General features: G+C 59.8%; 1 protein-coding gene across 4 annotated transcripts; it reads left to right on the top strand.

Annotated features, from left to right (window-relative positions):
* The first annotated feature begins 1,145 nt into the window (after positions 1 to 1,145).
* On the top strand, positions 1,146 to 19,215 carry SLC29A1 (solute carrier family 29 member 1 (Augustine blood group)). 4 transcript variants are annotated; one of them, XM_029047710.2, is made up of 15 exons: positions 1,146 to 1,208; positions 4,050 to 4,204; positions 7,142 to 7,284; positions 9,598 to 9,662; positions 11,827 to 11,908; positions 12,727 to 12,914; positions 13,131 to 13,270; positions 14,246 to 14,380; positions 14,539 to 14,636; positions 14,734 to 14,830; positions 15,157 to 15,251; positions 15,634 to 15,742; positions 15,991 to 16,076; positions 16,754 to 16,953; positions 18,355 to 19,215. In XM_029047710.2, the coding sequence occupies exons 4-15, from the start codon at positions 9,634 to 9,636 to the stop codon at positions 18,464 to 18,466; spliced, it is 1,371 nt and encodes a 456-aa protein (XP_028903543.1). In that variant the 5' UTR covers positions 1,146 to 1,208; positions 4,050 to 4,204; positions 7,142 to 7,284; positions 9,598 to 9,633; the 3' UTR covers positions 18,467 to 19,215. The 4 variants fall into 4 exon arrangements, with proteins under 4 accessions (XP_028903543.1, XP_028903545.1, XP_039770781.1 ...); XM_029047712.2 differs by having other exon boundaries at positions 4,050 to 4,192; XM_039914847.1 differs by lacking the exons at positions 1,146 to 1,208; positions 4,050 to 4,204; positions 7,142 to 7,284 and adding an exon at positions 7,847 to 7,945.
* Positions 19,216 to 23,821: the final 4,606 nt, after the last annotated feature.

The raw sequence follows: 23,821 nt of genomic DNA on the forward strand, positions 1-23,821 counted from the left end.
TGGCCGAGCTGGGATTCGAACCCATGACCACTGACTCCAAAGCCCATGCTCTTTCCACTGAGCCACGCTAATGCTAGGGGTGTTTCTTAAGCACTCACTGTGTGCAAAGCACTGTACCATGCACTGGGGGAGATTCGGGCTTAACGTCTTCGACCCCTGACAGGGTGTAAGGCAGTGTCTCCGGCCTCTGGGAAATTCCAACCCAGTAAATAATATATTCTCTATCCACAAGGAACGATACGATGACTCTATAGCTTCCATATTACTAGACTGTCCTCTCCCAAGTGCTTAGTACAGTGCTCTGCACACAGTAGGCGCTTAATAAATACAACTGAACTGACTCCGACTTGGAATTCATGTTCCCCTAGATTGTGAACTTTTTGTGTCTACCAATTCTCGTTGAATGCGTCTGTTTATCGCTGAGTTTTTGAGTGGTTACTGTGTGTAGAGCACTGTAGTAAGCGCTTGGGAGAGTACAATCTAGCAATATTAGGGAAGTAGCGTGGCTCAGTGGAAAGAGCCCGGGCTTGGGAGTCGGAGGTCGTGAGTTCAAATCCCGGCTCCGCCGCTTGTCAGCTGGGTGACTTTGGGCCAGTCACTTCACTTCTCTGGGCCTCAGTGACCTCATCTGTCAAATGGGGATGAAGACCGTGAGCCCCACGGGGGGCCACCTGATGACCTTGCATCCCCCTCCAGCGCTTAGAACAGTGCTTGGCACCTAGTAAGGGCTCAACACACGCCATCATTATTATTATTCTCTGGGCCTCAGTGACCTCATCTGTCAAATGGGGATGAAGACCGTGAGCCCCACGGGGGACCACCTGATGACCTTGTATCCGCCCCGGCGCTTAGAACAGTGCTTGGCACCTAGTAAGCGCTTAACCCATATCAACATCAGTAGTAGTATAGTCTCCCCCTTTTAGAGGGTGAGTCTGTTTTGGGGCAAGGACTGTCTCTGTCTCTGGTGCCGAATCGTATAGTCCAAGCGGCCAGGAGGGTGTTGTGCACAGAGTGGGCGCTCAGTAAATAGGATGGCACGAATGAATGGAGGGATGAATGAATGAATGAGGTCTAACGGGAGCTTAACGGGGTGGGGGAGGGGAGGGAGGGAGCGGGGGCGGCGGCCCCGGCTCGGGGGCGGGGCGGGGGGCGGGGCCGTGCGGTGCGGTGCTGTGCGGTGCGATGCGGATGGAGCGTGGCGGACCCCGGTAAGGGGAGGGGGTGGGGGGGATCTGCGGGGCGGGGGGCTCCCCTGGGACCCGACCCTCCCCCCTCCCAGGGACCGGGTCGGTTGGGGGGAGGGGGGGAGGGGGGGAGGGGGAGGAGGGGGGAGGGGCGGGAAGGGGGCAGGGAGAAGCGCGGGCCCGGGAGGGTGACGTCAGGGCGGGGGCGCGACCTCGGAGGGGGGCGGGGGGGCGTGACGTCAGCACGCGGGGGAGGGGACCGGGCGGCGGCGGCGTGACGTCAGGGGCGGGGAGGAGGGCGTGACGTCAGGACAGGGGGCGGGGCCGGGGCGTGACGTCAGGGGCCTCGCGGGCTGCGGCCTCTGCGGGGGCGTCTCTGTGTGTGTGTTTGTGTCTGTTCGGGGAGGGTGTTTGTGTGTGTGTGTGTGTGTGTGAGAGAGAAGGGGGGAGTTGAATGAGTGTAAGTTTGTGTCTGTTCAGGGGGGTGTTTTTGTGTGTGTCTGTTCGGGGGGGGGGGTTGTGTGAGTGTGAGTTTGTGTCTGTCCGGGGGGGGGGGGGGTGTTTGTGTGTGTCTGTAGGCGGTGGGGTTGTGTGAGTGTGTTTGTGTCTGTTCAGGAGTGTGTGTGGGTGGGTTTGTGGGTCTCTGGGCGGGGGGGGGGGGCCTGAGTGCGTTTGTGTCGGTTCAGGAGTGGGGGGGGGGGGGGGTTGACTGAGTGTGTTTGTTCAGGTGTGTGTTGTGTCTCTGGGAGAGGGGGAGTGTGTGGGTGAGTTTGTATCTGTTCACGAGTGGGGGGGCAGGGGGGTTTGTGTGTGTCTGGTGGGGGGCGGGGGGCTGAGTGTGAGTTTGTGTCTGTTCAGGAGTGTGTTTGGGGGGGGAGGTTGTGTGAGTGTGAGTTTGTGTCTGTTCAGGAGTGTGTTTGTGTATGGGGGGGCGGTTGTGGGAGTGTGAGTTTGTGTCTGTTCAGGAGTGTGTTTGTGTATGGGGGGGGAGGTTGTGTGAGTTTGTGTCTGTTCAGGAGTGTGTATGTGGGGGGGGCGGTTGTGTGAGTGTGAGTTTGTGTCTGTTCAGGAGTGTGTTTGGGGGGGACGGTTGTGTGAGTGTGAGTTTGTGTCTGTTCAGGAGTGTGTTTGTGTATGGGGGGGGGCGGTTGTGGGAGTTTGTGTCTGTTCAGGAGTGTGTATGTGGGGGGGGCGGTTGTGGGAGTGTGAGTTTGTGTCTGTTCAGGAGTGTGTTTGGGGGGGGGGAGGTTGTGGGAGTGTGAGTTTGTGTCTGTTCAGGAGTGTGTTTGGGGGGGGGAGGTTGTGGGAGTGTGAGTTGTGCCTGTTCAGGAGTGTGTTTGTGTATGGGGGGGGGCGGTTGTGGGAGTTTGTGTCTGTTCAGGAGTGTGTGTGCTTGTGTGTGTGTGTGTGTCTGTGGGCGAGGGGGGAGGTGGAGGGGAGAGAAATGTGTGTGAGTTTGTGTCTGTTAATAATAATGTTGGTATTCGTTAAGCGCTTACTACGGGCAGAGCACTGTTCTAAGCGCTGGGGTAAACACAGGGGAATCAGGTTGTCCCACGTGGGGCTCACAGTCTTAATCCCCATTTGACAGATGAGGGAACTGAGGCACAGAGAAGTGAAGTGACTTGCCCACAGTCACACAGCTGACAAGTGGCCGAGCTGGGATTCGAACTCATGAGCCCTCACTCCAAAGCCCGTGCTCTTTCCACTGCGCCACGCTGCTTCTGTGTGTACGTGTGTGTCTGTGTGTGTGTGTCTTTGCAGGAGCACTTGGACCAGCAGTAGCCCCTGTAGCAGTTTGGGGATGGAGCAGAAAGGAGGCATTCTAGAGATAATAATAATAATGTTGGTATTTATTAAGCACTTACTATGTGCAGAGCACTGTTCTAAGCGCTGGGGTAGATACAGGGTCATCAGACTGTCCCTCGTGAGGCTCACGGTCTTCATCCCCATTTGACAGATGAGGGAACTGAGGCACGGAGGAGTGAAGTGACTTGCCCACAGTCACACAGCTGCTGACAAGGGGCAGAGCTGGGATTTGAACCCATGACCTCTGACTCCCAAGCCCGGGCTCTTTCCACTGAGCCACGCAACGGAGTCGATAGACACGTTCCCTGCCCACAGCGAGTCTGTAATAATGTTGGTATTTGTTAAGCGCTTACTCTGTGCAGAGCACTGTTCTAAGCGCTGGGATTGATACAGGGTCATCAGATTGTCCCTCGTGAGGCTCACAGTCTTCATCCCCATTTGACAGATGAGGGAACTGAGGCACGGAGAAGTGAAGTGACTTGCCCACAGTCACACAGCTGACAAGTGGCCGAGCCGGGGTTCGAACCCGTGACCGCTGACTCCCAAGCCCGGGCTCTTTCCACTGAGCCACGCTGCTTCTACCGTGAGCCCTTGATGACCTTATATTCCTCCCCCTCCAGCGCTTAGAACGGTGCTTGGCACAGAGTAAGCGCTTAACAAATACCACCGTTATTATTATTAGGAGGAGGAGGAGGGCCCGGGTTTTTTTAGGAGGGATTTGAACGTAGGGAGGGGAGGAGGGCCTTGCTGGGGAGGTGGGACGACCTTGGGCTGCAAGGTGGGTTTGGGAGCAGCCGAGACGCCCCGGGAAACCTCGTGGAGAGAGCGGAAGGGGAAAGACGGGGCTGATGAAGAAGCTGGGACACTCTGTTGGATGCGGAGACACCCCAGAAGCCGGCGGAAGCTTTTAAGGGGAGGAGAGTTCAGGAGTTAAAGCGCTCTCCGATTTCCATTTTGATTTTTCGCTACTTGCCCGGCGTAGATACAAGCTAAGGGGGCTTGGACGCTGTTCCGCATCCCACGTGGCGCTCACGGTATTTATCCCCCATTTTGCAGATGAGGCCCCCGAGAGGCGAAGCGACTTCCCCGAGGTCACACGGACGGGTGGCGGAAGCCGGGATTGGAACCCAGGTCCTCCAGAGCCCCGGGCCTGCGCTTGGACGATGGGTTGACGGAGCGACGCTTCGGGAAATCGATCGGTGCGGCGGCAGGTAGTGTAGACCGGGTGTTGTTTAGCACTGGGCGCTCAATAAATGCCACGATCGATTGGCCGAGCAATCTTTCGGGGAAGTCGTCCGTGCCGTGAGGTGGAGATCGGGTGGGGAGTCGAGTCCAGTGCTCTGCACACAGTGAGTGCCAGTGAATAGCACCGATCGGTCGACTGAGAGGCTGTTGGCTGGGAAACCAGCCAGGAGGTTAATCGGTCAATCGGGGGTTATCTATTCACTCGATCGTATTTATCGAGCGCTTACTGGCTGCAGGGCACTGTCCTAAGCTCTCGGGAGAGTCCAGTACAACAGAATTAGCAGACGTGTTCCCTGCCCATGACGAGCTAACAGTCTAGAGGGGTTAACGCGGTAGCGTAGGTGTGGCAAGAGCTGGACTCGTCTCCGGGAGGTGGCATTTTACCCCGAGAGGCAGAGGCGGGTCTGGGAGACGTTGAGCGGGAAGAACCGGCGAGGTCTGGCTGGAGATCCGAACCCAGAGCAGGACTTGAGCGAGGCCTCGAGGGAGACCCCGGGGTCGTGGGATTCTGGGACGGGGAGCGGGGCCGTGCCGTCTGCCGAGGGGGGAAGAGGGGACGGTGGGGAGTGGGCAGAGGGGCAAAGATGATTCTGAGAAGTGGTGGCCGATTCCTGTCTCTCCTAACACACCCTCCTCGTCTTCCTCCACCCCCTTCCAGTTCCCATGTCCTTCGCTTCACCGGTCCTATCTTCTCCCCACTCCCAGTTTCCTGTTTCCCTTCCTCGATTACCCGCTGCTCCCATTGTCCACGGCCTCTTTAATTCTTCATCTCCCCTCACTGGTCAATCCTTCCTCCTGCCGTCCCCAGCCCTCATCTTCCCCACCCCGCTGTCCCCAGTCCAACCACTCTCCCCCCGACCCTCCGCCGCCCAGCCTCGGGTCCCGGCCTTACCTCCCGCCTTCTTGCTCCCAAGGGGGTGAAAGTCACGAGCCGTACAGACCCGCCCTCCCGCCTCCACCCCCAGCCCCCCACCGCATCACACCCGGGAAGACCGAGATGGCTTCGGGTCGCAGCCTCGGTTTCTCACTTTGCCCTGACTGTGAAGGCCCAACGTGGAGGTCCGCATGGGGCGGGAGGGGGGTTTTCCAGGCGCCTCGAGGGCCCAACGTGTGATGAAGGGGTTGTGGGACGGGAGGGGGGGTTCCAGGAATGGAGCCCTCAACAACAGGGTCTAGCGGAAAGAACACAGGCTTGGGAGTCCGAGGTCATGGGTTCTGATCCCGGCTCTGCCTCGTGTCTGCTGCAACTTGGGCAAGTCGCTTCACTTCTCTGGACCTCGTCTGTAAAATAGGGATTGAGACCCGGAGCCCCACGTGGGACCACCTGATGACCTTGTATCTACCCCAGCGCTTAGAACAAGTGCTTGGCACATAGTAAGCGCTTAACAAATACCATCATCATTATTATTATGTGAGGAGGGATCCGAGGGCAGGAGGGGCTGGCCGGAGGGAGTTTCCGGGCGGACCGGGAGCGGGAGGTGGGGAGCGCTAACACTGCAGCGATGGGCTGTTTGGGGTTCCCTCAGCCCCCACCCCCTCTTTCCCTTGGGTTCGAGGTGGGAGCCCAGGCCGCAGCGGCCTGGGCCGGTCCCTGGGCCTAAGAGTTCGGGGTGGGCTGAGGGCCCTGTGGGTGGCTGAGAGGGGGAGGAGTGGAAGGGGATGGGGGTGGAGGTGGGTCATGGCGGCTCTCTGGGTCCCGTCACCTCCCCCTCCCTGAACCACACTTGAAAGATCCCAGATGCCCCTAAGCGGGCTCCTGCCGGGGCTGACACAAACACCTCGCCCCACAGAGGCGGGGCGGGGGGCGCGTGAGGACTGGCTGGGGGGAGGGAGAGGTCTCCCTCCTGGGCACGTGCCCTCCTGTGCCCCCGGCCCCCTCCTCCCCGGCCCCCCCGAGCTCCTTCCTTTTGAAGGGAGGAGTCAAGGAGGGGGAGAAAGCCATCCCTGCTATAGAACGGCCTCCCGCCCAGCTTTCCTCTCCCCGGCCCCTTCCGTGGTCTGCGGAGGGGGCGGCAACGCGGTGTCTGGTGCCCGGGGACTCAACTGACATTGGCCGGGCCGGCCCAGCCGGTCCTGTCTTTCTCCACTCCCCTCGATACCCTAGTCACCCATCCCCACTTCCGGTGACAGGCAGCTGTCCCTGTCCTTCACGCCCATTTTGCTCTCCCTTCTCCTCTCCCCTGGCTCTCCCTCCACGCCCGAACCCGGCCCGTCTCCTCTTTCCTGTTTCTTGGTGCTATTCCTTAAGCGCTTACTTTGTGCCGGGCACCGTACTCCACACGCATCCCGTATCTACCCCGGCGCTTAGAACAGATACCGTAAAAAAAAAACAAAAACAAAAACAAAAGCGCCGGCGTAGATACAACCTAATCAGGTTGGACAGAGTCCAGGTCCCACGTGGGGCTCACAATCTTAATCCCCATTTTCCAGATGAGGGAACCGAGGAGACCCAGGGAAGTCAAGTGACTCGCCTAAGGTCATGTGGCGGATGAGAGAGGGAGCCGGGATTAGAATCCAGGTCCTTTTGATTCCCAGGCCCGGGCTCTATCCACTAGACCACGCAGCTTCTCCTCTCCCTCTTTTTCTCTCCCTCCCCTTCGGCCGCCTGCAGCTTCTGTATCTCTCCCGCAGCTTCTCCTCTCCCTCTTTTTCTCTCCCTCCCCTTCGGCCGCCTGCAGCTTCTGTATCTCTCCGTCTCACCTCCCCGCCCCCCCAGGCCTGAGGCCTGACTCCGCTCCCTTATCTCCCCCTCCAACGACCACGGTTATCTGAGGGGAGCACCTGTTCTTCCAAGAAAGCGCCCCCCACCCCCTCCCCTCAGCTCCCACCCCGATCCCCCGCGGCCTGGGCCTCTTCTCCGAGTTAGGGAGCCTCCTTTGATATTTGCCTTTCTCCTCCTCCAGCACCTGGGTCTTCCCCCTCCTGCCCCAGAGAGCCAGTTAAAGGCGGCGTGAGGAGCCAGAACTCCCGGGTCCCTCTCACCGGACTGGTCGCCGCCTCCTCAGGAGACGTCCAGTCGGCCTGACCCGTGGCCCCAGGATCTCCGGTGAGCACGTGGGGTGGTGTGTGGCGGTGGGCTGTGGGGGCTCCTCATCGGGAGCTGGGCGTGACCTGGCATGATGTCGGGTACATGCCTGCAGAGATGACACACCATCCCAAACGTGCCCTACCCCATGTGCCATCTTGTCTTACAGCTGCCTAATCCTCCCCGGAGCCCTCCCCCAGCCAGCCAGACCCTCTGTCCGGCCAGGGAGAGGCCGGTGGGGCCCCTCTCTCCGGGTCAGGGGTCAGGGGGCCTGGGTGCCATCAGGAACTCAAGGGTCTCGGAGGCCGCTTCCTGTGGGAGAAAGCGGAAGGAGAGAGACAGACAGACAGACAGACTGGCTGAGTCAGGGAGAAACTGAGAGCTGGGTAGGGAAGTCTGGGGGTGCCTGAGATTTTAGGGGAGCGGGCCAGTCCTCGAGATTGCTCCCGGGGGTGGGGGCAAGGTAATTGCGGGGCCCCCAGTGCTGCAAAGAGGGGGAGGGGGCAGGAGGGGGTGGACTGGGACGGGAAAACCAGGAAAGACCCACTTCCCTACTGTCCTTCCAGGCACTTACAGAGTGTTTCTCAGAAAATGAGCCGGAACTGGGAGAGAGTCCCAGAGGGTCCGAGGCTTGGGGTGGAAAGGGCTGCCGGTTGTGGGGAGCAGGGAGTCCCAATAAGAGGTGAGCGACGGTGGCTCCGGGGAAGGAGGGGAAGGGGCGGGGGATCCCCTGGGCATGAGGCCTGTCCACCTTAGGGTCGTCCTACCTGCAGAGAACTGAAGGGTGTTCCCACAACTGCTCCCAACACCGCCCCCCACCACCAAGCCCCTGTCCCGAACCCCTTCTTCTCCCTCTGGCCCCCGTCCTCCTTCTCCTCCTCTCCCTCTCCCTGTCTCTCTCCTTCCCGCCTGCTCCCCTCCCAGGCCTCAGCCCCCCCCCATCCTTCTCCTCCTCCTCCTCCTCCTCCTCCTCCTCCTCCTCTCCCTTCCCTCCTGCTCCTCTCCCGGGCTTCAGGCTCCCCATTCCTCTTCTCCCTTTCCCCACTGCCCCCCTTCCCAGACTCAGGCCCCCCTTTCCTCTTCCTCTCCCTTTCCCCCTGCTCCAGATCCCTTCCTCCTCTTCTCCCTTTCGCCCCGCTCCTCTCCCGGGCCCAGGCCCCCTCTCCCCCTCCTCTCCCCTCTCCACCACCGCTCCTCTCCCCTGCTCCAGGCCCCCTTCTCCTTCTCCTCCTCCTCCTCCTCCTCCTCCTCTCCCTTCCCTCTAGCTCCTATCCCAGGCCTCAGGCTCCCCTTTCCTCTTCTCCCTTCCCACTGCTCCTCTCCCCTACTCTAGGCCCCCTTCCTCCTCTTCTCCCTTTCCCCACTGCTCCCCTTCCCATCCTCAGGCCCCCCTTTCCTCCTCTCCCTTTCCCCCTGCTTCAAACCTCTTCCTCCTCTCCCTTTCGTCCTGCTCCTCTCCCGGACCCAGACCTCCTCTCCCCTGCTCCCGGCCCCCTCTCCTCCTCTTCTCCTTTTTCCCACTTCTTCTCTTCCTGACCTCAGGCCCCCCTCTCCTGCTCCTCTCCCTTTCCCCCTGCTCCAGGCCCCTTCTCCTCCTTTTCTTCCTTCACCCTGCTCCACTCCCCTGCTCCAGGCCCCCTTCCTCCTCCTCCTCTTCCTCCTCCTTCTCCTCCTCTCCCTTTCCCCCTGCTCCAGGCCCCTCTCCTCCTCATTGTCTCCCTTTCCCCCTGCTCCAGGCCCCTCTTCTGCTTTTCCCCCTGTTCTTCTTTCAGACCCCAGACCCCCCCCTCCTTCTCCTCACCCTTCCCTCCTGCTTCCCTCCCCAGCCCCCCTCTCCTTTTCTCCCCCCCCCCCCCAGTCTCATTCTCCTTTTTCCGCTCTTCCCCACTGCCTCTCCTTCCCTCCCTCCTTCCTTCTCACTCCCTCCCCCCTCTCTCCGGTCCCCCTGTCTGTTCTCTCCCTCCCTCCCTCTCCTCCTTCTTCCTCCCTTTCCCCTCCCCCTCCTGGCTTCCCTCCTCCGTTTTCCGGCTGCAAACTAGAGGTTTTGGTGGGTCGTCCGCCACTGACAGATAAAAATAGCGGTGGTGCCGGCGGAGAGCCAGGTAGAGCCGGAGCCGGAGCGGGAGCGAGAGCGGGAAGCGGAGTCTTTGAGTCTTGGCTCTCAGACTCTCTCAGGCTCTCTGCCGGTCGGGGACCGGCAGTCAGGGCGGAGATAGGGTGAGCGGGGCAGGGAATGCCGGGTTTCCCTCGTCTGCCTCCTCCGGGGTCGGGAGGGGAACCCGGGCGTTCCAGGGTCCGCTCTGGGCCTGGGGCTGACTTCTTCACTGCCCTCAGGAGCTGGGCCCTGAGCTGACCAGGGCCACCAGCATCATGTCGACCAACAACCAGCCTCAGGACAGGTATCAGACTTGGGAGGGTGGGGAGGGGTGGGGACGGGTGGGGGTAGGGTGTGGGATCGGGGGAGAGAAGGCTGCCCCTGCCTGTGACCAGCCCTTGCCTTGGGGTCCCCGCGGCGGGGGGCAGGGAGCAGCAGGATGGCCAATCTCCGTGCCCCCCAGAAACTGTTGGGGCCTGTCCGGTCTAGACTGTAAGCCCGTCGTGGGCAGGGGTCCTACCTCCCAACTCTGTTGTTTCGTCTTCTCCCTAGCGCTTAGTACACTGCTCTGCACGCAGGAAGCGCTCAATAAATACTGATGATTGATTCGGCCCTGGGGTGGAAGGGAGAAGCAGAGGGCCCCGGTGGCCCCGGCAGATCTTTGATGGGATCTGGGGCCAAGTGGATCTGTGCCCCTCCACCCAGTCAGTGTTTTCAACCCCTCCCTCCCCCGCCTGTCCGTTGCCGGGAATCGGGACCCAGGAAGGCCGGGAGGGCAAGGAGATGTTCTTCCTTCGGAGACAAACCGGCCAAACTTGGCTTCCCACTACCCCGGGGCCCATTCCCGCTGCCACTACCCCAGCCCGGTGCCAAGACCCAAACTCCTCAAACCCAGCCTACTCACTCCCCTGCTCCCCCAGCCTGCCCTCTCACCCCCCCAGCCTACCCCCTCATCCTTCCAGCCTGCCTCTTGGCTCCCCTGCCTACCCCCTTACCCTCCAGCCTGTCCCCTCACCCCTTGGTCTGTTCCCTCACCTGCCCAGTCCTGCCCCCTCACTTCCATTCATTCATTCGATCATATTTATTGAGCGCTTACTGTGTGCAGAGCACCGTACTAAGCTCTCGGAGACTATGATTTGGCAACAGATAGAGACAACCCCTATCCAACAATGGGCTCACACCCTCCTAGTCTGCCCCCTCACCCCCTAGTCTGCCCCTTCACCCCCTAGTCTGCCCCTTCACCCCCCAGTCTGCCCCCTCTCCCCCTCATCTGCCCCCTCACCTGCAGGCCTACCTCCTCACCCCCCAAGTCTGCCCCCTTAGCTCCTCGTCCTACCCCCTCACACCCTCCCTGGCCTGCCCCTCGCCCCTCAGTCTTCCCCCTCACCCACTGGCCTGCCCCCTGGCCGGCCAGCCTGCCCTCTTCACCCCCCTCCTGCCTCATCTCACCCCCCCCAAACATATCTTGCCCTGGGGAGAAAGTTCTGCCCACCCTGGGGGTCCCCATCCACGGCACAAAGTCCCCACATTGTGGGGAGAGCAGAACAGTCAGGGAACTGGCCACTTTCCCCTCCCGCCGCCACCTCCCCGGCCCGTGGAGCAGGTGTGAACCGTCTGCCCGGTGAAGAGAGGAGGAGCACCGGAGTTGGAGCATGATAGATGGCCTCAAGACCGGCGCTCCTTCCCTCCAGCCCAGGGCAGCCCCCCGCCTGCCCGGCCTCTTGTCGCCTGACGCACACAGTCCCCCACCCTCTGCCCTGGACCAACCAAACCGGTTCTGTTTGGGAAAGGCGGGCCCCCTCCCCCTCCATCCCCTCCCCCCGCCAACCCAGACATAATCACTTCCAGGCGCCCCTCTGTGGGGGGTGGGCGGAGGCAGTGGAGCGGGGAAGGGCAGTGGAGGAGGGCTCCAGCCCTCAGACCCCTCCCCAGGGCCCTGTCTCTCCTCTCCCCGACCCCCCCATCTTCTCTGGGTGGGGACGGGGGGCGGGGGTCCCACTGGGAACCAAAGGGCAGCCGGTCTTATGTCCCTCATTCTGTCCTTTTTGGAGATGACCGGCCTCCACCTCCCCCAGCCTGTTTTCCACGGCCCGTCCTTCCATTCATCCATCCATCCACCCGCCCCCACCAACCGCACCAGGATTTAGCCTTGTTTACTAGCCTGAGCCCACACCCCTTCCTTGCAACCCCTGGTGTTCTCCCATTCCTTCCCTTCCAGGCTTCCCCTCAGCCCGTCCCCACGCCCCCACCCCCGCCAGCTCCTGGGCCCGAGGGAGGGGAGGGGAGCCAGAGGTCGTGGGTCCCCTCAGTTTCCGCCCGTCAAACTCTGTGGCATCTGGGATGGCCTCTAGTTTCCCATCCTGTCCGGGGAGGGATGGGCGGGGGTTCCCAGGGCCAGGGTGGCCCAATTCTCCGGCCTCCTGCCCGGCCTCTCCTGCCTCACGCTGACGGGCCTCTATCCTGTTCAGGTTCAAGGCGGTGTGGCTCATCTTCTTTGTGCTGGGGCTGGGCACCCTGTTGCCATGGAACTTCTTCATGACAGCCACTCAAGTGAGCGGGCGGCCACGGAGGGGCGGAAGGTCGGAGGGAAGAGGGCTGAGCATCATAGGGTGGGACCTTCCGGGACAAGATGTTGGGGGAACGAGGAGCCCAGCCTGAGAATGCAGATGATTGTGTCTCTGCTTATCTCATCTCTACCCCAGCGCTTAGCACAGTGCCGGGCACGTAGCGTTGAACAGAGACCACAGTCAGTATCCGACTGCGGTCCAGAGCGGATAGAGCACGGGCCTGGGAGTCAGAAGGACCTGGGCTCCAATCCCGCCTCTGCCCCTTGTCTCCGGCAAGTCACTTCACTTCTCAGTGCCTCAGTTCCCTCATCTGTAAAACGGGGTTTAGGGCTGGGAGCCCCCGTGAGACAGGGACCGTGTCCAACCCGATTACTTGATGTCTACCCCAACGCTTAGAACAGTGCCAGGCACATAGTAAGGGCTTGATAATAATAATAATGTTGGTATTTATTAGCGCTTACCATGTGCCAAGCACTGTTCTAAACCCTGAGGTAGATACAAGGTAATCAGGTTATCCCGCATGGGGCTCACGATCTTCATTCCCATTTGAGGTAACTGAGGCCCAGTGAAGTGACTTGCCCAAGGTCACACAGCCGGCAAGCGGCGGAGCCTGGATTAGAACCCACGACCTCTGACTCCCAAGCCTGGGCTCTTTCCCCTGAGCCCCGCTGCTGCTCCTAGATGCCACAATGATTAATCTTATGTGCGAGTTTCGGGGGTCTGGGTTCTGTGAGTCCGGGAGTGTTTGTTGAGGGGGGGCTGGGGAGATGCATGGGCCCTCACCGCCCCCTGCTCCCCCAGTACTTCACCAGCCGCCTGCAGTCCGCTGAGAATGGGTCGGCGCTGGAGCGAAGCGGCGCCTCCACCCAGGAGCCTCCCAGGGTGTCGTCCCCTTCGGCCCTGGCCGGCGCCTTCAACAACTTCATGACGCTCTGCGCCATGCTGCCCTTGCTGCTCTTCACCTGCCTCAACTCCCTGGTCCACCAGAGGTGAGGGGGTCCCGACGGCCCTCCCGCCCCCCGCCGCGCCTCTCCCCTCCGCCCCGGCTCCCGCCAGCGGCTCTCCCCCGACCCCGGTCTTCCCCCGGGAGCTCCATCCCGGCCCAGCCCAGCTCCCTGCCTCCGAACCTGCCTCCCCGGCGGCCCTGCCCCGTCCCTCCCCCTCCCTGGAGAGCTGAGCCCCCTCTCCCCATCCTCTGCCGTCAGGATCCCTCAGCGGGTGCGAATCCTGGGGAGCCTCCTGGCCATCCTGCTGCTCTTCATGATCACCGCTGCCCTGGTCCGGGTCCCGCTCCAGCCGCTTCCGTTCTTTGTTCTCACCATGGTCAAGATCGTCCTCATCAATTGTGAGCCGGGGGGCGGGGGCTGGAGGGGACTGGGGAACTGAGGGGGACGGGGGAAGAATGGTCACCTTGACTCCTCTGTCTCGTCTTCTCCCCACCATCTCCGACTTGTTTCTCCTTTCTCCAGCAAATCCGCCTGCCTCTCCCCACTACCGGGACCACCTTTTCCCCCGTCCCCGCCACCCTGCTGTTCAATAATAATAATTATTATACTCTTGCTCTTTGTTGAGCGCCTACTATGTGCCGAGCACTGTTCTAAGCGCTGGGATGGTGACCAGGAAATCAGACCCAATCAGACACGGGTCGGACCCAAAGAAGAAGCGCGGCCTAGTAGAAAGACCATGAGCCTGGGAGTCAGAGGATCTGGGTTCTAATCCCAGGTCCACCTCTGGTCTGCTGGGTGACCTTGGGCAAGTCACTTCACTTCTCTGGGCCTCAATTACCTCTTCGGTAAAATGGGAATTAAGACCGTGCGCCTTCACCACGCTTGACGCTTCTCCTCGCTCCCTCCTCTCTGCTCTGCTCCCCCTCCTCTCTCCCTGTCTGTCCATTCTCCTCTCAGCCCCCACCTCCCTTGCCTGCCTTGTTCTCCCTGACCCCTCCCTCAGTCGATTGTATTTATCGAGCGCTTACCACGTGCACAGCACTGTACTCAACACTTGGGGAGAGTACACTATAAGAATAAACAGATGCATTCCCTGCCCACAACGAGCTTACAGTCTAGAAGGGGAGACAGACGTCAGTATAAATAAAATTACAGCTATGGACATAAGTGCCATGGGGCTGGGAGCGGGGATGAATAAAGGGAGCAAGTCAGGGGACACAGAAAGAAGCGGGAGAAGAGGAAAGGAAGGCTTAGTCCTGCTGTCCTCTGTTCCTCCATCCCTGCCCTGCCTGTCTTCCCGACCTCCCGCCCCCCGCCATCCTGCCCGTTCCTCCCTGCCCCCGCCCACTGACCCTTCTCTCCGTGTCTACTAGCTTTTGGGGCCATCCTGCAGGGCAGCCTGTTCGGCCTGGCCGGCCTCCTGCCCATCAGCTACACTGCACCGATCATGAGCGGCCAAGGCTTGGCTGGCACCTTCGCCGCCCTCGCCATGATCTGCGCCATCGCCAGTGAGTGGGGGCTGCCCTCCTCTTCCCGGGGCAGGGGGTCCTGGGGGCTCCCTTGGTGTGGCGGCTGGGGTCCAGGGCGGGATCGGGTGGGCCCGGTGCTTGGGAGTTTCTGAGCGGGTTGCGGGACCGTGCCCACCCACCCCTCACTCCCGTCGCAGGCGGCTCAGAGCTGTCGGAGAGCGCCTTCGGCTACTTCGTCACGGCCTGCGTGGTCATCGTGCTGGCCGTGTTGTGCTACGTGGTCCTGCCTAAGCTGGTGAGAATTGGGGGCTGGCCGGGAGAGTCGGAGATGTCGGATGTCGGGGGGGACCAGCCCTCAGCCGCCAACATCCTCCCCTTCCCTGCCCTCCCAGGAATTCTTCCGCTACTACCAGGTCCAGGACAAGAATGAGTATCGGGTGGGTGAGGGTCCCACGGAGCAGGAGACCAAGATGGATCTGATCCAGAAAAGTAGGTCCGAGTGGGGAGTGCGCCGGGGTGAGCACGAGGTGAGAGCGGGCAGGAGTGAGACAGCGAGGAGCGAAAGCGCGAGTGGGGAGTGGGCACGTGAGCTGGAGAGCGAGAGGGCAGAGGGCACGGTGAGACGGAGAGCAGGTGTGGTGAGGTAAAACGAGAGGGGTGAGAGTGGGATGAGACAGTGAGGGGGGAGTTTGTGGCGTGAGACAGAACGAGGGGGAGTGGGCTCAGTGAGGTGGAGATCGAGGGGGAAGCGGGCACGACAAGATGAGGCCGGAGAGCTTCCCCTCCTGACTTGGGCCCATCTCATCTTCCCTCAGGAGAAGAATCTGGCCACGGGGACGAGAAGGAAACTGTCGTCTCGAGCACCCAGACCCCCTTAAAGAGCGGCTCCGTGATCTCCATCTTTAAGAGTGTAGGTGGGGCAGTTGGGCGAATGGCTAAGGCGGGAATGATAGGATGGGAATGGGGTGGGATGGGTGAGGTGGGGGTCTCTTCCCTCTCCTCCAGTTCATCCCCCAGTCTGCATCTTCCGGCCTACATCTCCTCTTTGATCATCATCAGTGGTATTTATTGAGGGCTTATCGTGGGCAGAGCACCGTGCTAAGCGCTTGGGAGAGTACCATGGCAAAGTACACACCTCCGACAGCCTTCCTTCCCCTTGCCCTCGTCTACTTCCTACCCTTGGGCTGGGACTCTGGACACCTGGGGATGGGGTCCGTCCCCCTCCCCCCCCCGACCCCTGTCCCCAACCCCTTATTGACACCCGTGTGGAATTACCCCCTCTCCCCACCCAGATCTGGGACCTGGCCCTCTCCGCCTGCTTTGTCTTCACGGTCACCATTGGCATCTTCCCTGCCGTGGCCGCCGACGTGAAGTCCTCCATCGCAGGGAGCAGCACCTGGGGTGAGGAGATAATAATTCTTTGTTAAGCGCTTACGCTGTGCCAGGCTCTGTACCAAGCCCTGGGGTGGGTAGGCGGGAGGCCACGTCCCGGAGGGCCGAGGCGTTGGGGCGGCCGGAGCCGGGGAGACCGGCTCGCTCGGTCCAGCCCCCGTTGGGCCGTCGGTAGGGCGAACCAGCGATTCCTGGGTGCGGAGCAGTGGACTGAGCGTCCGGAGAGTACAGTAGACTTCCCTGCTCCCTCCTCCCAGGGAAGTACTTCATTCCGGTCTCCTGCTTCCTCACTTTCAACATCTTTGACTGGGCAGGCCGCAGCCTCACGGCCATCTGCATGTGGGTGAGTGGAGCGGGGGTGGGCGGAGGTGGGCGCGGGCGGTGGTCCGGGCTCTCCTCGGGCAGCAGAGTGCCTTGGGCACTGGGGGCCGGGATGCAGAAGAACCTGCGGTGGAAGAGGGGGAAGGGGAATAATCAATTTGTGGCCTCTGGGAAAGTAGTCAAACGTATCTTTTGAGTGCTTACTGTGTGCAGAGCACTGAACTGAGTGTTTGGGAAGGTACAATAAAACAATATAACAGGCACATTCCCCGCTCGCAGTGAGCTCACTGTGTAGAGGGCGTTCCCTCCTGCCTTCAGCCCAGACTTTCCAGGGGCTGGCAGTGGGGGTGGCAAATTCCTGGCCGGCTGGATCGGGGCAGGCGTCTGGGCTTTCTCACGAGGGCGAGGCGGCGTGGTTGGCGACGAAGCAGCCGAGCGGGAGGCACTGAGCCGGGCAGCCATGGCCCTGTGACATGTCTCCCTGGGCCTCATGTCCCTGTGACTAGTGCCCCCGTGCCCTGGGCCCCCGGGTCCCAGTGACTCATGTCCCTGTGCCCCATGTCCACGTGACCCGTGTCCCTGCGACTAGTGCCCCTGGACCCACATGACGCTGTAACTAGCGCCCCCGTGCCCCCGTTTTCCTGGGACTGGTGCTCCCGTACCCCCGTGACTGGCGCCCCCACGCCCCTGTGCCCGCAGCCCGGGAAGGACAGCCGCTGGCTCCCGGCCCTGGTGCTGGCGCGTCTGATCTTCGTGCCCGCCGTCATGCTCTGCAACGTGCAGCCGCGCCAAAACCTGCCCGTGCTCTTTGCCCACGACGCCTGGTTCCTCCTCATCAACGCCCTCTTCGCCTTCTCCAACGGCTACCTCGCCAGCCTCTGCATGTGCTTCGGACCCAAGTGAGCGGGGCAAAGCTTGGCGGGGGGCGGGCCGGGGGCGGTGGAGGGTGGTGTCATTCTCCGCTGACAAAACCCCGCGACCCCCTGGAGGTCGTGGCGTGGGAGTGGGGGGCCCGGGGTCCGGTCCGGCTTCTGGAAGTCCAGGAGGCAGGGGGTTTTGGAGCCAGGGTTTTCCAGCTGAGAGTTGCTGGAGCCTGGCTGGCGCTCCGAGGGCGCGGGGGAGGAGGGAGAGCAAGATAGCGAGGAGATGGGTGAGAGGAATAGGAAGTCCCTCTGGCTCTCCACCCCGTGTTGCATCGACAAGGAGAACCGGGTTGCCCCCCGAGACTTACTTGGCAGCCATGACGATAGACTTGATTGCACCGCCTTGGTGGCCGACCCCGGGGGACCCCAGGAGGGTGGGAAGAAGGCCCTGAAAGGACCGGAGAGGAAGACTGAGCCAAGTCCCGCCCTCGCCCTTCTCCTCCACCAACCCCCCGCCCCCGGCCTTTTCTTCCTAATGGTCTTGGGGCTTCGTGCCAGCAGCCAAGGGTTCATCCTCCACTCATCATCCACTTCTGACGGGAAGTTTACAGCTGCATCTTCCAGGAGCCCCCAGGCTCCGTCTCGCCCTCGCCTCTTGACCCCGGGGGTGGAGATGCTCAGGGATGTCCATCCGTCCCCCCCTCCTCCCGAAGTACTTTGCGTGCTTGGGAAATTGTAGTGAAAGTCAGCGGGGCTGACCCGGAAGGGTGGGGGAGGCGTCCGAGGGATGCCGAGGGGCCTCGGGATCTGGGGGTGAGCGATCTGGAGTTTCGGGGGAAGGGGCGCCTGATGAGAAGTTTAAGGGCACTGGCAGGGTTAGGAAGCTGAAGTCAGTCAGAAAATCGTATTTATTGAGTGCTTACTGTCTGCAGAGCACTGTACTAAGCTCTCGGGAGAGTATAATATAACAATAAACAGATACATTCCCTGCTCAGAGTGAGTTTACAGTCCGCGGGGGAGACTTTAATATAAATAAATAAATGAGAGATATGGACATAAGTGCCGTGGGGCTGGATCGGGAGATGAATGAAGGGGGCAAGTCAAGGCGGCACAGAAGGGCGTTGAAGGAAAGGAAAAGAGGGCGTCGTCAGGGAAGGCCTCTTGGAGGAGACGTGTCTTTAATGGGGAGAGTCATTGTCGGATATGAGGAGGGAGGGCATTGCAGGCCAGAGGCAGGATGCGGGGAGAGGTCGAGGGAGAGACGATTGACGAAGAGCTTAGCGAAGCTGGCGGGTTTGGAATCAGGGCCCGAGGATGGCCTGGAGACCTAACCCAGATGGGGTTAGGGACCTGGGGGCTGGAACTCCGACCCAATGGATTCCCAGGGCCTGGGGGTTGAAGCCGAGTGACGACCAACCCCTTCTCTCCGCCTCGCAGGAAGGTAAATGCGATGGAAGCAGAGACGGCTGGTGCAGTCATGGCCTTCTTCTTGTCACTGGGCCTGGCGCTGGGGGCCATCTTCTCCTTCCTGTTCCGGACCATCGTGTGACCCGGCCCCGCTCCGCCCCCCGCTCCCCGGCCCGGTCAGGAGTCAGGGGGACCGGCCGGCCGGCGTTCTTCTCCCTCTGGCCGAGGCTTGCCCCCCGAGCGGAACTCTGCTCTGTCACTGCCGCTTTCCAAGCCAGTGGAGAAGGGATGATGCTTTCCCTGACCCCCACTTTGGGCCCAAGAACTCTGTGAGGGGCTGCCTGGGCCTGGAGGAGCCCTCCCACCGGGGAGGGGGCAGGAGCCCCAGCTTCCTTCCAGAGGTGGGGCCAACCGAGAATCCGGGAGGTCGGGGAGGGGATGGGGAAGGCCGGAGCCTGGGCTTAAGGCTGCAGTGATCTGCAAAGCTAAAATGGACACCAGATTAACCTCTGGGAAAGACAGTGTTTGTTCAGTCAGTGAATGTGTGTCGGGGGGGAGGGGGTGTTTGTGTGTTTGAATGGGTCCATGTCTGAGTTTGTGTGTGTATGTGTGTGTGTTTGCACATGGGGTTGGGCAGGAGGCTTGTGGGAGTCCAGATTCTTTTGCCATATTCCTCTTCCTGGACCTTGTTGGCCTTCCAGCACCTCCTGACATCCAGCCCGAGTTCTCTCCCCGAATCCCAGCCCTCCCCCCCCCCCACGTGCCCTCGTGGGTAAATGCAGATGTGTACCCCGTTGCCATTTTATTGCCTTTTTATACAGTTCAGAGGGGGGCCTCCCACCCGGGGCCCTGCTGCTTGCATCTCTGGGATTAAAAAAAAAATTATATCTACCCAGTGCTTGGTATTTTCCTCCTTTCCAGACTGGTCTGTGTAGCCGGCACAGGCGGTGGCTGGGTGATGGGCAGAAGGGGTTGAGGAGGGGGTCCGGGGGTGGGGGGGCCTGGGAGCGGTGCCCCAGAATGGATTTGGGGTGAGGTCTCTCCCGACTAGTTGTCTCTGGGTCCACTATTGGCCTTATTGCCCCCTTGGTGGTGGTACCGGATGAAGCCACCCCCACCCAGTGGGGTCTGCACTGCCAAAATGGGAAGGGGGTCAGTTGGCCTCCTCCATTCAGGCTTCCTTCCCCCGGCTTCCCTGCCGAGAGGTCCGTTTTGCCCCCAAGAGTTACCCCCGCCCCCGCGCCCACCCCCATCAGCAGTCCTCAAACTGTGAGGCCGAGGGCAGAGCGGAGCCAGATCGACAAGCCCGCCAAAGGAGGAAACAGGTACGTGGCCACAGAAGCTCACCGCACGATCTCAGAGGTACAGGGCCTTGGTACGGAGTGGAGGGATCTGGCACTTGGGGGATGGTAGGGGCAGGGGCGGGCGTTAATCGGGAGCGTCTTCCCGGAAGAAGTGGGGTTCTGGTCGGATTTTGAAGGCAGAAAGGGGGGAAGAGGAGAGGTCACAGCGGGCACTGGGGACGGCCCGGGTCACTCGCCGGTCCTCCCACCCCCGTGGCCCAAACTCATTTCCCGTTCCTGCCCCCTGCCGCTTCTCGTGGCCTGCTGGGATACTTCTCCCATTAGGCCCCTTGGTAGTCTTCTCCATGCTGGACTCCCTGAGCACGTGGTTTGGCGGGGTGCCCTGGTTTTGGGGGTGGGACAGGGAGAGGCCCGGGGGGGACGGGGTGGCACGGGCTGCGGGCACTCCCCTGCCTGGCCCACAGCCCTGGCGTGGAGGCCTCTCGCCCCACCGGGCATCCCGGAGAACAAGGGACCCTGTGTGTGTTTCTGAGGAGTGAGGAGAACGGCCAACTTGTCATCCCGGGGGTTGCTGGGAATGTCCCAGTCCCACAGGCCTCAGCACGGTGGGGGAGGGAGGCGAGACTCCCCCCACTCCACTCCGGCCATCCCGGGCCCCGGCCCCCTGCCCACAGAGACCAGGTCTGCTCACCTGGGCTCTGAGGGAGCCTCGTTTGGAGCAAGAGGGGGTTGGGTTAGACCCAGGGCAGATCTCCTAGATTGATTGATTGGCGGGGAGGGAAAACGCTGGACTCTGAGGTGCCCCCATCATTTTTCTAAAAAGAGAACGACACCTGTCTAACCCTAGTATTAATTAAGAACCTATTATGGGCCACTCGCCGGGTTAGATACGTGGTAACCAAGCCACAAGGGACTCACAGTCCAAGGGGAAGTACCAAAAGGGATCGAATCCCCATTTTACAGGAGAGAAAACTGAGGCCCAGGGAAGTAAAGTGTCTTGCCCAATATCACAGAGCAGGTGAGGGGCAGAGTCGGGATTATTCATTCATTCAATTGTATTTATCGAGCACTTACTGAGTGCCATGGGCTGTTCTAAGCGCTTGGAAGAGTACAATACAACAATAGATAGATTCCCTGCCCACAACGAGTTTACAGTCTAGAGGATTAGCAGCCAGGTCCTCTACCTCCCAGGTCCTTGCTCTTTCAGCCAATCAATTTTATTTCTTGAGCACTTACTATGTGCAGAGCACTGTATTAAGCTCCACAAGGCCACACTACTTTTCTTGTCTTAGTTTATCTGGACTTGAGCCTCAGCCCTGGCTACACAGCTTCTCTCTTTTCTCCCAAGGCCAAAAGTCCTTGGCGGTTCTCCCCTCCACTTCCATCTCCCCGCCATAGCCCCCAACCCCAATATGAGAAGCCCTTCACAATGTGAAAAGCAGCACGATCCAGTGGAAAGAGCATGGGCCTGGGAGTCAAAGGACCTGGGTTCCAATCCTGATGGCTCTGCATCTGTCTGCTGAGTGACCTGGGGCCTAAACTTTTCTGGTTCTCACTTCCCTCTTCTGCAAAGTGGGGATTCAGTATCTTGTCTCCCTCCTACTTAGATTGTGAGCTCCACGTGGGACCTGATTATCTTGTATTTTATATCTACCCCAGCGCTTGGCATATAGTAAGTGCTTAACAAATACAATTAGTAGTAGAATTTGAATATTTGTTAAGCGTTTACTATGTGCCAGGCACTGTACTAAGTGCTGGAGTAGATGTTAGCCCGTCATCGGGCAGGGATTGTCTCTGTTGCCGAATTGTCCATTCTAAGCGCTTAGTACAGTGCTCTGCACATAGTAAGCACTCAATAAATACTATTGGATGAATGAATGAATGTTATTATTTACCTACCTTGAGCCGCTCAGCCCAATTGTCAATCGGCATCAGTTGAGTTCCACCGATGTCACCGGCTAATTGCCGTCCCCCTCCGACTGTTTTAGATTCCTTTTCCTATCGGAAAGCATCCCGGAAGCGGCTCTGGTCTTAGAGATTTTTCAGGCCACCTTAAAGTTGGATGTGGATCATCCATTTCCAGAGAACACAGCGGGTGGTGGAGGCGGAATATCAGCCATGGTCATCGGGTGCCGGACAGATCTCACCTTGCCCCCTCCCCACTCCCTGCCCAAGCGCCTCTCCTCCCACAACACGTGCTCCAAAAACGCTGTGCTCGATATATCCTCAAAGCAGCTTTCAGTTTTGTCACAGTTAGATGGTGTGACTTACCCTGAGCCTGATCTCTTTCAGATCCTGAGCGAGTGGGTCCAGGATGACCCACCCGCATAGCTCAGAATCCCCGACGGATCAATAATAATAACAGCTGCGGGAGTTGTTGGGCACTATGTGCCCGACACCGTTCCAAGCTTGGCCAGAACGTTTTTTGTAGAAAAATGACGCGGGCAGCAGAGTGAAGTATGGACTGGAGTGGGGAGAGACAGGAGGCCAGGAGGTCAGAGAGGAGGCTGGTGCAGTAAATGGGGCGGGAGAGGAGAAGGGATTGTATTAATGTGGTCGCTGTTTGGCCGGAGAGGAGAGGGCAGATTAATGGACTGGACACACACACACACAAATGGACAGACAGACCCCTTTTTTAATGGCAAAGTGCTTACTAGGTGCTGTACTAAGCGCTGGGGTAAATACAAGTCAATCAATCTCACTAATTTGAGCGCTTACTCTGGGTGCAGACCACTGTACTAAGCTCTCGGGAGAGTTCAATACAACAGACTTGGTAGACACATTTCCAGCCCACAGTGAGCTGACAGTCTAGGCGGGGAGGCTGACATTACCATAACCAATTTATAAGAGATTCATTCAGTAGTATTTATTGAGTGCTTACTATGTGCAGAGCACTGTACTAAGCGCTTGGAATGGACAATTCGGCAACGGATAGAGACAATCCCTGCCCAATGACGGGCTTACAGTCTAATTGATAATCAGGACGGCTGCAATCCCTGTCCCACATGGGGCTCACGGTCTTAAACCCCATTTTACAGATGAGGTAACTGAAGCCCAGAGAAGCTAAGTGACTTGCCCAAGGTCGTGCAGCGGACAAGCGGCGGAGTCGGGATTAGAACCCAGGTCCTTCTGTCTCCCAGGCCCCTGCTCTAGCCATTAGGCCGCCCTGCAAGTGATGAACTTAGCCCTCTTTGATAAATAGCATCAATGGATTGATGAGGGCAAATTGGGGAGGAATTCAAGCAGTCTGATTTGGCTCAGTCTGACCTCCTGACAGGGCGGGGGCAGGAGGAGAAACTAAAGAGGGGGCAGGGAAAGAGAAAGGGGGTAGAACCCAGGCGTCCTGCACCAGACCTCAGGCTGAGAGCCCCTCTATGGACAGTGTCGCCCCCTGGTGGGAATTTCCTGTCAGGACCGGAGCCCCCTCCTAGGAGGGGACTAAGGAACTTTAACAAATACTATTAAAACAAAAAGTCCCATTCTTCGTTTTTTAAAAGAAAACAGCATTTGTGCAGTGCTTAGCAGCGTGGCTCAGTGGAAAGAGCCCGGGCTTGGGAGTCGGAGGTCATGGGTTCGAATCCCGGCTCGGCCACTTGTCAGCTGTGTGACTGTGGGCAAGTCACTTCACTGCTCTGTGCCTCAGTTCCCTCATCTGTAAAATGGGGATTAAGACTGTGACCCCCACTTGGGACAACCTTCTGTCCCTTCTGTCTACCCCAGCGCTTAGAACAGTGCTCTGCACATAGTAAGCACTTAACAAATACCAACATTATTATTATTCTCTGGGGCTCAGTGACCTCATCTGTAAAATGGGGATTAACTGTGAGCCTCACGGGGGGCAACCTAATTACCCTGTACCTACCCCAGCGCTTAGAACAGTGCTCTGCACATAGTAAGCGCTTAACAAATACCAACATTATTACTATGTGCTAGGCACTGTATTAAGCCCCGAGGTAGATGTAAGCTCATCAGGGCGGACACGGTCCGGTCTTAGTGGCGAGAGCGCAGGGCTGGTGGGGGTCAGAGGTCGTGGGTTCTAATACCGGCCCCGCCACTTGCCTGCTGGGTGACCTTGGGCCAGGCACTTCACTTCTCTGGGCCTCATTGACCTCATCTGGAAAATGGGGGTGAAGACTGTGAGCCCCACGTGGGACGTCCGGATGACCTTCTATCTACCCCAGTGCTTAGAACAG

This window comes from Ornithorhynchus anatinus, chromosome 19 (genome assembly GCF_004115215.2).
Source record: "Ornithorhynchus anatinus isolate Pmale09 chromosome 19, mOrnAna1.pri.v4, whole genome shotgun sequence".
NCBI classification, from domain to species: Eukaryota; Metazoa; Chordata; class Mammalia; order Monotremata; family Ornithorhynchidae; genus Ornithorhynchus; species Ornithorhynchus anatinus.

What these genes read in the sequence shown, in the direction of transcription:
- SLC29A1 (XM_029047710.2), top strand. Translation starts at nt 9,634, where the DNA reads ATGTCGACCAACAACCAGCCTCAGGACAG. An exon ending in TCTTCATGACAGCCACTCAA is followed by an intron (nt 11,909 to 12,726) that starts GTGAGCGGGCGG and finishes CTGCTCCCCCAG; the next exon opens with TACTTCACCAGCCGCCTGCA. An exon ending in TGCATGTGCTTCGGACCCAA is followed by an intron (nt 16,954 to 18,354) that starts GTGAGCGGGGCA and finishes TCCGCCTCGCAG; the next exon opens with GAAGGTAAATGCGATGGAAG.